The sequence below is a fragment of the Plecotus auritus genome (genome assembly GCF_963455305.1).
Source record: "Plecotus auritus genome assembly, chromosome: 2".
Lineage (NCBI taxonomy): Eukaryota > Metazoa > Chordata > Mammalia > Chiroptera > Vespertilionidae > Plecotus > Plecotus auritus.
In genome coordinates this window covers 86,374,565-86,387,884 of record NC_137771.1, presented here as the reverse complement: position 1 = coordinate 86,387,884, position 13,320 = coordinate 86,374,565, and the positions used below count along the sequence as shown (strand labels likewise).

The 13,320-nt window shown below is 45.4% G+C and overlaps 1 protein-coding gene across 11 annotated transcripts in view; it reads left to right on the top strand.

Annotated features, from left to right (window-relative positions):
- The window catches only part of PHACTR1 (phosphatase and actin regulator 1), a gene marked incomplete at its 5' end in the record, with an annotated part of 573,950 nt that overhangs the window by 483,622 nt on the left and 77,008 nt on the right, over positions 1 to 13,320 (top strand). For all 11 annotated transcript variants that reach the window (XM_080657408.1, XM_080657410.1, XM_080657416.1 and 8 more), the window contains one exon: positions 9,994 to 10,315. In XM_080657408.1, the coding sequence (XP_080513534.1) occupies positions 9,994 to 10,315 (322 nt within the window). The remainder of the gene's footprint in view (positions 1 to 9,993; positions 10,316 to 13,320) is intronic.

The following is a 13,320-nucleotide window of genomic DNA, read 5'->3' as shown; positions in this document are numbered from 1 at the left end:
GAACAGAATATTAGATAAGATATTTTAAAGAAGAATTGACAGAATTTCTTAGCCAGCAATACCCTTTAATTTATCTAATTAATGAGGGCACACTCCATTCAGCTCAGAGCCCTGAACTTGGGTAGCCTGGCATCCTCAGGAATCTTGATTTTTGAGGGATGAAAATATGTAAACTAGCCCAATCTCTCTGGCTTCCCTCATTCTTTTCCAAGAAGAGTGGACTTTATATTATCTGTAAATCTCACCTCCATATCAAATGGATAAAAAAGTCACCCTTACCATAGTGTACTTGGTAGCCTTTTAAATACGACGAAGACAAAACAGGTACAGAAGTTTGAGGGCTATGATCCTCGTGCCGTGCTTTTGGGTTTAAACTCAATTAGACTTGCTTAAATTTTGTAAGTGAGTAATCATTCATAATGAATCCCTATCAGCATGAGGCAGCTACACTAACCCTGTGTTCTGTTACTAATTACTCAAGAGACATCTGGGCCATGTCAGAAGGAATTAATAAACTAAGAATTCTAGAGCTCTAAATTGAGACTTAGAAGTTTCAGCGTGTTCTCAGTGTCTGTTGTTCTGTTGACAGTTCTGAAAGGAAACACAGGACAATTTGAAAGACACCAAGCCTTAGTAGTAGTGGTGAATTGTCTGGTACAATGCTGGCCTGAACTGGGCTACTCCCAGGTACATGATCAGGAGGAAAGATGCAGAAATATCTCTGCTTTGGTATCTGTTTCCACTTTATCAGGAAATTAACTTGGAGACTGTTTATCATACAAATTGTCTCTGTCCTTGAGCCAGGTACAGAGAAGCCCTCCTGCTCTCCCAAACTATTTCTTTGTTCTCCTACTGTCATCCTTTTCCATCTCATCTTGTCCAACACCAGCATCCACAGCATGTAATAAAGGTCAGGAATGGTTGGGCACTGCAGTCCCTTCCATTCTGGAAGTGCAGTGCCCAGCAGTGCTGGTTGCATAATGAATATGATCTGAAATGAATGATTCTCAAAATGCATCCTTCGTGGAATGATGGCTGACCCTAGAGGAAAAGGGTTATTGAGGCAAAAAACAAAAACACTGCTTTCTTCCTTTCTAAGTCTTCCTCCGTCACCTCTCCAGCCATCCTATCTCCAGAAGTCAAATATTAGACAATGCACAAATAATCCATGCCTTCTGTATAAGGGACTTGTAATTGTGTACCCCACGCATGCCATTTGAATAAAGGATGAACCTACGTGGTAGCTGGCCTTTAGTCTGACGTTCACACTTGGGTAGTAATAACGGCAACGGCCAGATTTTGAGAACTTTACGACATACCATTTAGTCCTGTGAGGTAGGTACGATTGTCATTATTCTGTACTTTTCCCAGTGGTGAAAAATGAAATTTAGAGAATTGAAATGACTTGATCATGGTTACAATAGCTTGTTGGTGGCAGAGATGGACTGGATCTATATTGTCAGACTCCAGAGCTCTAACTTATAACCATTAGTTTATACCATGTCCACCAAGATACCTAGTCTTAAAATAAAATCAAAATCATTTGCTTTCTTTATAGTTAACTGGTTTTTTGTTTGTTTGTTTGTTTTTGTTTTGTGTTTTTTAATCTATTTAAGACAAAAATGATCCTGTCTTTCAAAAGATATCTTCTGAAGGCACTTGATTATAAAGAGGAGGACCTGACCACAGTTGGGTCTGGTTTCAAAGAACATGCTAGAAGGAGACTGTGTATAAGATTCAAGAATGGGGCAAATAACATTGGAGCATTTCAGCAAAAAATAAATAAATAAATCAAAAGGAAACTGTTGCTGATCCTTCAAAACAAGTCCTCCCATGAATGTGAACCTGCTGAGGGCTTGTTTGCACTATCTTTAGAACCTCAAATACAAGGAAACCTACTGTATTATCAGAACTAGGTTGATTGCTAGTTTCAACATTACAAACTATTTGCAACTGCAAATTTACCTGACAAATGGCATCCGTGCCCAGTGGTATTTTTCAGCCCCAACAGGTGTCTAATGAGAACCCTCTATCCAGTGCTTGTCAAGCCAAAGCCAATATTCCTGTTTACAGCTGTTTCTAGTTTTGTGGACAGTGTCTACAATGGACTGTTCTACAGTTACATTCTGATATGTAATCACACTTGATTTCTCTGTTGTTCTCTGATTCTGTCTGGCCATTGCTTTCCAATTCCCTTCCACCATCCTTGTTCTCCTCTTTCTGCCTCCTCTCCAACCCTACAAATCACCTGAATACTTTTGCCTCCCTCCTTGCTTTCCCTACCAGTATTCTACTCTGACAGTGAGAGAAAACTGATGGTTAGCCCACTGTGACCTTGGACCTCATCTGTGCCTTCAAATGTTAATGACTCATAACCCAGAAGCCTCCTGAAGTTGTTACAGGTTCACACTCTCTTGATAACTGATGCCTTGAAGGAATGGGAAATTTGCCTGTGTTCCCTCTTTATATCCATTTCTCCATACTTTCCCAGTCTTCATCTTCTGTCTTCAAAAGGCAGAAACTCGCCAAAACCGGTTTGGCTCAGTGGATAGAGCGTCGGCATGCGGACTGAAAGGTCCCAGGTTCGATTCTGGTCAAGGGCACGTAACTTGGTTGTGGGCACATCCCCAGTGGGAGGTGTGCAGGAGACAGCTGATCGATGTTTCTCTCTCATCGATGTTTCTAACTCTCTATCCCTCTTCCTTCCTCTCTGTAAAAAATCAATAAAATATATAAAAAAGATTGTTTAAAAAAAAAAGGCAGAAACTCTTTTTTCAGTGCATGTACAGACTGTTGATTAAAACATTTTTAAAAGGGTGCTCTCTGCTCTGACCTCTATGATCAGGGTGAAAATTGTAGGAAATACCTTTCTTTTTTGTAGCACTGTTAGGTTGGAGATTTAGTTCACTTGGTACTTTTTTAAACCAGTTTTAAGTACAGTTCAATAATGTTAAGGATAATCACATTATTGTGCAACAGATTTCCAAAATTTTCTCATCGTGCAGAATTCAAAATTTATACCTATTAAACACTCCTCTTTTTCTTTCTTCTCCCTTTAATTCCTGGTAACCAACATTTTAATTCTTGTTTCTATGAATTTGAGTACTCCAGGAACCTCAGATAAGTGGAATTATACAGTATTTATTATTTTGTGACTGGCTTATTTCACTCAGCATAATGTCCCCAAGGTTCATCCAGGTAGCAGGTGCCAGCACTCCCCTCCTCTGCGAGGCTGAATGGAAGCTACGTTCCGAGTGCCCACCATGTGCGAGGCGCTCTGCCAGCCCTGATGTCATTCACAAAAAGTATTCCCCCACCAGCTGTAGGGGTTGTAGGCAGCTGTAAACTGCAGGAAACTGTTAATATGAAGATGGATAAACATGGCTGTAAAGAAATTCAGATGGTAAGAGAGCAAATCATTTTGGAAGAATTAAAAAAAAGTGTCATAAAGGAGGCTGTATTTGGGACAGGTCTAAAATGAGTGAAAATGTGATGGGTAGGGATGGTAGAGGAGGGTGCTGTGAGATGAGAAGCAGGGTGGGTCCACAGAGACACATGAGTGTGAGGCATGGTATGTTTAAGAAATAGCACTCTCCTCAGTTAGTCTCCCTGGGGGGCAGCAGCATTCATCGTTACTGCAGAAACAAACTAATATCATGTGTTTTTATATAGGTGACTTATAAATTCTAACAAAACACTTACCTGTCAGATGTCTGTTCTCATGATTACAGTGGCATCTACAATTTTAACTCTTTGAGGGCAGTTTCCTGACAATGAATATGTGTAATTTTACTTTTAAAAAAATCTCAACAACATAGATGGACCTTGAGAATATTATACTAAGTGAAATAAGTTAGTCAGAAAAAGCTAAGAAACATGATTTCACCCATATGTGGGATGTAAAACTGAAACTTGTGAACACAGGCAGCAGTATGGTGATTGCCAGAGGGAAGGGGGTGGGGAGGAAAGGGGGTCCTAATATATGTTGACAGGAGAAGAATTGACTTTGAGTGGTGTGCAATATACAGATCTTATAACATAGAAACTCACACCTGAAACCTATATGATGATGTTGACCAATGTTACCCCAACAAATTTAATATGAATAAATAAATAAATAAACCTATAGTGAAATCTTTTTTAAAAATTAAAATAAAAAAATCTAATTTAATTGCTTGCTCTGCAAAGGTAACGTGACTCAGTGACTCGGCTGGCGAGTGACCCCATCCACACTGCCCGGCGAGTGACCCCATCCACACTGCCCAGCCCACCACCTTAGGGAGCGTGTTCCTCTCATCTGGCATCCTCCCAGGTCTTGGGAGGGGTCAGTTCAAAAACAGAAATGTGTCAGAAAGTGGGTCTGACACAAAGCCGGTTGCTGGTGCTGGTGCTGCATGTGCCCTAAGAGCCTCAATTTTAGGACTCTGGAAGGTGTCAGGACAGATTCCTCACATACGGCCAACACTTGCTACAGTCCCCATGTGCTGACCCAGCTTGGGAGAGCAAGCCAGGTTGGGGGGACACAACTTCTTTGTTACTCTTGTTGCCCACCACACCATCCCTCTCACTACAAAGGGTCAGTCAACACAGGTTGCCTTCACAGCCATTTGACCAAGGACTGCCACAGAATCCCTAGGCTGGCCTGGAGAAATTGATGGAGCTCCTCTGAGTGTCTTTCTTTTCTTTTTTTAATATATTTTTAATGATTTTGGAAAGGAAGAGAGAGGGAGAGAGAGATAGAAACATCAATGATGAGAGAGAATCATTGATTGGCTGCCTCCTGCCTGCACATTCCCTACTGGGGATCTAGCCTGCCACTCAGGCATGTGCCCTGACTGGGAATGGACCCATGACCTCTTGGTTCATAGGTTGATGCTCAACCACTGAGCCATACCAGCCAGGCACTGAGTGCCTTTCTTGCAGCCAGGAGAGTCTGAGTGACACTGGACTCTTCTTTAAGTTCGTAGCACACGTCTTATGCCCTTTGTGTCTTTGGGAAGAATGTCTGTAGCTATGAAAGGAGACCAGAAATTCTGACCTGCTGGAACCAGCAAATAACTGGGAAATTCTTACAACATCTTTTTTCATTAAGACACTAAGTGCTACTATCATTAACAAGTACATCTGATACATCAGCAGTTACAGATGGCTTCTGCAGCAGGTATTAATTAAGTGAGAAGAGAGACTGGGGGTGTGATCGTTTAGCCCAGACTCATTCTACAGTCCTCTGGCCAGAGAACCGACTGCAGAAGTTATCTGCGGGTTTCATTTTCCTTGTCCAGAACAGTATCATGTTTGGAAATACAGCCCCCTTGGGCTTTATGGCTCTTTGACACTCACAGTTTGGGTTTATTTTCCTTGTTCTCTGGAACTGGTTGTTTTTGCTCCTTCCACTCCATCAACAGAGACAGTTTTATGAATACACTGCATCTTGATCAGTCTGGCTGCAGAAGACTCATCCATTTCTAAGTCAGCAAGCAGGGAGCTCTGTGCGCCCCAGCAGGGCCAGCCACTATCGTCATTATAAATACAAGAGGTAGAGTGAGGCCTCAGACAATCCATAAGTGTCATGCAGCAACTCAGTGAGGGCCTATCAAGGTAAAGGAGGTATTTTTATCGCTGGATTTTTAGAGGTAAAAAAGCCTAAGTCCCAAAAAAGGTTAGCTATCTTTCCCAGCTAGTGAATCCAGGTTTTCTCACCTCCAGATCTGCATTCTTTGCCACTAGCTCTCAGCACCAATGCAGAGCCGTGCCTGGACACACACTGAGACCTGCACAGCCCCGCCTTTTGCCCTTCCTGCAGTTCTCTGTCAAACATGACAGACTGCAATGATGGTCCTTTGCAAGCCTCTTTGCTCCCCTGCTTGATTCACTTTCACCTGGTTTTTCCCTGCTTACCTTCAGGGTTGGGCAAAAGTGGGCTTATAGTTGTGAGTACATGAAATACAGAGTTTTTTCCTTGTATTATTATTTATTCATGATTGTATTATTTTCCATATGAACAAGTGTAAGCCTGCTTTTGCCCTCCCTGTATCACAGAAACACTATACTCTCTGTTGCTTCCTTGGCTTCCATCTTCACCCCCCAGACTGAGAAGCATGAGGCCAGGTGAACTCTCACAGGTGTGGCAAGAGCCCTGCTAGTCACACTGTGAATGCCTATAGTGCTTTGTAATTCACAAAGCACATCCACATTGTCTTGTCTCACCCTCACAACTATGCTAAGTATTTGGTATCTTGGAAGGAAAAGGTGGGTGGCATGCAGCACAGTACCAGTCCATTCATCTCACTCTGTGGTGCTTACTACAAAAATGTCAGTGCCTTGCTGAACAGAAGTGAGTATTGGGATATGTTTATTTATCGTCTAACAAATGCATACATTTCACATAAGGCAAAGCCAAAACCAGCAAGGAGGAGGACAGAGGGGTCTAATGCATTGAATCCACACTTAGGAAAAGCTAAACTTCTGATTAAGTATTTGTTGCTTGAGACAAAATTGCATTGTCTATCCCTCTTAAATTTATGCTCATGTGTAATGAAACAACCAAAAGGAAGATGTAGGCACGAGAGGGGAAGAGAGGGACCTCCGAGGCCCTAGCTGGTCTTTCCTGGGACAATAAACAGCCATCTCCACTAACTTGGCCCCACTAGTCATTTCCTCCTTGCTTTGTTTTGATAGAATTCCTGGCATACACGTGGCTGTTTCTCCAATGATGAAACCAAGTAAGCTTTGCTATGGAAGTATGATAAGTAATGCTGTGGAGGAGGGTGCACAGGAAGTTAGAGCTTCACAAGATGGACAGAACCCAATGTCATTACTGTGCCTTCCTGGGTGGTCAGCTCCATGCTGCCTCCTGGCTCTGCTTTCTCCTGCCCAAGCGTCTGAGCATCTGCCTGTCTTAGACAGACAGCTGGACCCACAAATGAGGGAATCATGGGTTAAGGGTCCCTGACATAAAGCTTTAATGCTTCCAGACACATTGCATTTGCTAGGTTTGTGCTAAAACTTCGAAGAGCCCCAGGAATGCATTCTTCAGTAACAGGAACAGGACAAAGGTGGTGAGTTTCTGCTCTCAGCCACTTTGGAATTAGCACCACTGTGTCCTGTGCATGGGGGGTGGTCGAACAGGATGAGCCTTCAGGGGAGAGCTTGAAGGAACCTTGTGGTTATTGGTTCGCATTTTGGTGTTAGGGGAGCCATCTCATAGGGCTCCTTGGAACCATTGGGCTTTTCTGTGTCTCGGCTGTAGAATCAGCACTGTAGTGTCCATGCATCCACAGCTGCATGATCCCAGAACTGTGATCCATTTTATGTTCATATCTGCCTCCTAGCCTATCTTCTGGGAGGGTGTGAATTCATCCCTCACAAGAGCATCATGGTTTCAGCTCATTCTGTAAACATGTTTTCAGCCTCTTGCTGTGTGAGCTGGGCACCTGTTCAATATGCTAAGGATATAATGACAAATTGTTCACGGTCTTTGTTCTCCAGAGGAGCCGGCTATGTAAACAGGAGGCTAGTTCGGAGTCTTCAGAGCGCAGTGACGTCGTCTGTAAAAGTGAGATAATAACAGTGTCCACGTCACAGACTTGTTGTGAGGATTAAATTGGTTAGAAATGAAAAGCACAGAACAACATTGGGCACATAATAGGCCTGGCGTAAGTGCTGGCTCTGGTGACATACTGACATTGTCAGCACTGACATCTGCGTGCCCACAGTGGACCCAGTGGATGTATGATGGAAGGAGTGATGTAATGATCATGGAAAATTTTTCAGGAGAGGACATTTTTGAGCTCGATCTTGAAGGGAGAGTAGGAATTGACCAAGAAGACAGAAGAGAGAAAGTTCCAATTTGACGGAAAGGGACAAAGGCCCAGGGGTATGGAAAAGCCAGGTGATTTGGGGAGCTCAGAGGTTCAGGAGTGAGGGCGATGCCTGTGGGAACAGGAGTGAGGGCGATGCCTGTGGGTTCAGGAGTGAGGGCGATGCCTGTGGGTTCAGGAGTGAGGGCGATGCCTGTAGGTTCAGGAGTGAGGGCGATGCCTGTGGGTTCAGGAGTGAGGGCGATGACTGTGGGTTCAGGAGTGAGGGCGATGCCTGTGGGAACAGGAGTGAGGGCGATGCCTGTGGGTTCAGGAGTGAGGGCGATGCCTGTGGGTTCAGGAGTGAGGGCGATGCCTGTGGGAACAGGAGTGAGGGCGATGCCTATGGGAACAGGAGTGAGGGCGATGCCTGTGGGTTCAGGAGTGAGGGCGATGCCTGTGGGAACAGGAGTGAGGGTGATGCCTGTGGGTTCAGGAGTGAGGGCGATGCCTGTGGGAACAGGAGTGAGGGCGATGCCTGTGGGTTCAGGAGTGAGGGCGATGCCTGTGGGAACAGGAGTGAGGGCAATGCCTGTGGGTTCAGGAGTGAGGGTGATGCCTGTGGGAACAGGAGTGAGGGCGATGCCTGTGGGAACAGGAGTGAGGGCAATGCCTATGGGTTCAGGAGTGAGGGCGATGCCTGTGGGTTCAGGAGTGAGGGCGATGCCTGTAGGTCAGGGTAAGAACAAGGCCTGATCAAAGGGAAGAGGGGCCTTGGAGGCTCTCCGTGGTTTCTCTGTGAAATAGAAGAGGTGGCCACTGAGCGTAGGGAGCCAGGGAGGACGGCAACAGTCCTGGGAGAATGTGAGGGACAAAGGCCACCTGGTAGGAGTGAGTTGGGCATGGAGACTCAATTTGGGGGTGAGCAAATAAGTAAAATCCAAGGGAGAAAAGCCGTACATGTGGTAGCAGAGACAGATCAGAAGTAAGATGAGAGAGGCTATTTGCAACTGGAGGAACCGAGCGGACTTCAGTGAGGTAAAGTGTGAACATGAGGAGATGAACTAATCAGCAAGGAGACCATGGGAGTCTTGATTGATGTGTCAAAGCTGAGCTTTAGTCCTAGGTCACTGGCAGGTTTTAAACTGAGGAGCAACATGGTCAGATTTGTGCTCTAGGGATGTCATTTTGGCAGGACTGTGGCGGTTAAACTGCCACCCTCAAAGCACTCAGATAGTTGGAGAAAAACCTAGGGCCTCAAAGACCAAGAGTCGAGCCCGGTACCACTCCCGGCATGAGCACCAGGTGTGAAGTGGTCTGTACTTGCCCACCTCTCTCCCCCCACTGACCTCCTGGCCATGAAGCCTGCAACCCAAACAACTCAGCCATGCTAGATTATGTCCAGGAATGTAGGGTACAGAAGAAGACTGCAAGGTCATCCTAGAGACGCCATGAGGGCTGGTCTAACCCTAAGTGTCCCCCGATTCAGAGCATCTCTGGGAAGTTTCAGTGCCACTGTCATGGAACCAGGGGTTGGGTGGGGGCCAGTTTCATCAGGCCCCCGAGTGCCTGTCGGGGCCTCCCTACAGTTTGAACAGCCCACCGTGGATGCCATGTGAGTGGGTGGTCCAGTCCAGCTCCTGTGCTCACAGCTCATCCCCATATGGGGCACCTGAGCTCTCTGTGACAGCAGATCCTCCCAAGTATGGAGATTATCCCCAGGTTCCAGATGAGGGGATGGAGGGTGCATTGTTAAAGTCATCGGTGGAGGGGTATGGTGTTAGTGGACTTGAACCTAGGGCTGACTTCCAATCTCTTGCCTGTTAGAAAATGCCAACTGAAAGGATATGTTTACATCATGATGGCCAAGTTGTAGGCATCATGGGGCATCTTAGAGCAGGTCTCGAAGGTCCATGGGTTTCCATGAGCAGAGGGTGCACAGCTGCTGTTGACCCACAGCCTGACAGCTGTGTGACAGGCACCACTAATGCCTGAGTCCCTGAGGGCCCTTGCAGCCAGCACAAGTTAAGCAAGAAAGGAGATGATGGGTGTTTGCTGAGAGCTCTCATCCTGCTGTGTTCAGTGGGTGCATTTTATCTCAGGGACCCCGAAGGCTACAGCCCAAGGTAGGCATGTGCAGTGTTCTGGGTTTCTTACCCCAAAACTCACACCTGTCTCTCACCTTCTGCCACAGATCCTGGCGCCCCTGTGAAATTGCCTTGTCTGCCAGTGAAACTGTCACCTCCGCTACCTCCAAAGAAAGTCATGATCTGTATGCCTGTAGGAGGGCCAGACCTCTCGCTGGCATCCTATGCAGCCCAGAAGAGCGGCCAGCAGAGTGGAGCCCAGCACCACCACACGGTCCTGCCGTCCCAGATACAGCACCAGCTGCAGTATGGCAGCCTTGGCCAGCACCACCCCTCTGCCAGCGGCTCCCTCCCCATGCACCCCTCCAGCTGCAGGATGATAGATGAGCTGAATAAGACGCTGGCCATGACCATGCAGAGGCTGGAAAGGTAATGGGGTGGGGTGGGGAGTGGGGACGGGAGATGGAGGATGGAGGATGGACTTGGCTGGGGAGGAGGGAGAAGAAAGGCTGGGTATTTGATCATGACACAGGGCTGTGAAGGCCACTGAGGGGAAAAGTTTGAAAGTAAAATAAGACCAAAATCTGAATGTCAAGGAAAGTATGGGGGAAAAAAAAAGAATCATGTTGACCAATTGCCAAACTATGTAACAATCACATATATCAAAAAGAAAAAGTGACATATATGTTAGCACATATTATATTTCTACTAGAGGCCCAATGCACGAAATCATGCAAGGGACCCAGCCCTTGCAGCCGAGGTGGCTTGCCTCGGCCCTTGCAGTCCCGCTTCGTCAGGAAGGTCGTCCAGAAGGACGTCCGGAAGGTCGTTTGGCTGTCCTGTCTAATTAGCATATTACATTTTTATTATTATAGATAGGCCTTAACATTTTTTGAAAGTATGCACACATAGCCCAACAGGTGTGGCTCAGTGGTTGAATGTTGACCTATGAACCAGGAAGTCACAGTTCGATTCCTGGTCAGGGCACATGCCCAGAGTGTGGGCTCAATCCCCAGAAGAAGGCTTGCAGGAGGCAACCGATCAATGATTTTCTCTCATCATTGATGTTTCTAGCTCTCTCTCCCTCTCCCTTCCTCTCTGAAATCAATTTTTAAAACAATTTTTAAAGAAAGTATACACACATATCATTAATAGTACTTACCCCCAGGTCAGGGAGTAGGGGAGAAAATTGTTTGTTTTTCTATTTCATATCTTCCTGTACTGATTAATTTTTTATTTTATAGATATTACTTTTATGATATTAAAAATGCCTATTTGAATATAAAATAAGAAAATACAAGAGCTGGCAGAATGGCGGTGGGAAACCAGAGGGATGGGAAAAGTAGAGAGTGCCCTATTCTAGCCAGTGGAGGAGGCGGAGTACTGCAGTCTGCTTAGATGCGTATGAGCCTCTAATGTTCAGCAACTGGGGCAGTCGCTCTTTCACTGGAATCTGCTTCCAATGGCATTGCTGGGGGATCTGCCAAAAGAAACCCAAGGGCAGTCCCTCAGCAAAGACCCTGATCCCCACCACCTGGGGAGAGCTTTCATGCTGGTTCTGAATGGCTCTGATGTGCATGTGCGTGTGTGTGCATGTGTATGTGTGCACGTGAGCGGTGCATGAGTGTGTGTGTGTGTGTGTGTGTGTATGTGTGTGTATTCAAACACCACTCTTCTTGTGCCCAGAAGTGCCTAAAATTTCCCACTATGATTCCAAGGCGTGTTGCTTGACCTAGTTCCCTGGCCTGACAAGAAGAAAGTGGTGATCTGGTGGGAAGGGTGTGTCTGAGCTGGGACCCTTAATTCCGGTCCTAGGTTAGTGGCCTCTGTTAACTGGGCCCTACGGGAGGAAAATGGCGCTGTGAGGTTCCAGCTGATCACAAGGCAGAGAGCCATAGACAAGAAGGACACTTCAGGGGCTTTCTGGTGCAGTTTCCCAACTGCCTCTCGGCCAAGCGTTCTGTATTTGGGAAATTGTTGGCTCCAAAGAAAGTCACTGCCACTAGGTGTGCTAACTTAATTGCACCACATTAATAGCTACCTTCACAGAACAAAAACTGTATTTGGCCCCTTGTCATCATTTTCAACTACTGTTATGATAATGAGGACAATAAAAATTTAACATTTGGATGACACTTTTTAGTTGATTTCACACCTTTTTTATCATCTTAATCCTCACACTGCCTTGCGAGACTAAGAGGAGAAACTAAGGAAGGCTGAGTTCCCCACGGCCAGCTACTCAAAGAGTGACCCACAAACTGGTTGTTGCCTATCTGCAGCCAGATAGGTGAGAGCCAGCCTTTACACACGTTTATGACCATTTGACAGGCTGTTATGTCTGTTGAATATTATAATAAAAAAGAATTTAACTTTTTATATTTATTATATTTTACAAAAACTTCCATTTGTGATGGATTAAAAATTAAAATATGTAAATAAGCCAACCAACCAACAAAACTGGCCCGCCCCATAGACATATGGGAAAGCACTGCCCTCAGTAGTCCTTCAGGGCCACGCCTTCCAGCCTGGGTCTTCCTGCTGCACATCCAGAACTCTTTCTACTCTAGTGCAACTGCTTTCCCAAAGGCAGTTCATGGTCAGCATAGTATCCTGTCCCCATGTCTACTATACACCCAGTAAGTTTTATATATCTCGGGAGCTTTAATCAACTGAAAAAGATACTCAGGACAATATACTAGGCCTAGGGGGATATTGCTAAGTACATTTCCACTTAAAGCATGACATTTTCAAAGGTTCTGTTGAAAGTACTACCCAGCAAGTTACACAGTGTTCCTTGGTTCAGTAATTTCTGTTTATTCACAGAATATTTCAGTTCACTGTAGATCAATGGGTAGGTTTGTTGACCTAAACCAAGGCAGGTTCTTTATCAAAATGAATCCTGCAAACAAATCAGGGTGGCTGGAGGGGAAGTGTTGTGATATTATGGGAGGTGGGGGTGGACAGGAAGACAGCATGACCTTGGCAGTTTAGCCAAGGCAATCCCCAGGCTCTTTTACCTCCTCTTTCTCCTCCCCCCTCATCTGAGGTCAAGGCCTAAGGTTGTTCTGATAGACTAGCCAGGACATAGGGCATGAATGCATATATCACTTTAGAAATGTTGCCTTTAAGAAAAAGAAAGTCTTTATTCCCAAACAAATAAAGATTGGGAGATTTTTCTGAGCAACCACATTGTCTTCCAGGAGTCCTGACAGGACCTTGGAGCAGAACAAGGTCACAGGCCACCTGTCAGTTGAGTATGGAAACTGCCACTATCTCCAGTAATGTTGCCATTTTTTTATTTTCTAAGAATTCTCCCTGTCAACATGACTTCATTCTTGTTCTTACTAAGTTTAATACAGAAGGGAACAATTATTTTCTCTCTTCTCCTAGCAATTTCCAGTAACCCCAAAAAATACCACGAGAAGAAGGAAAAA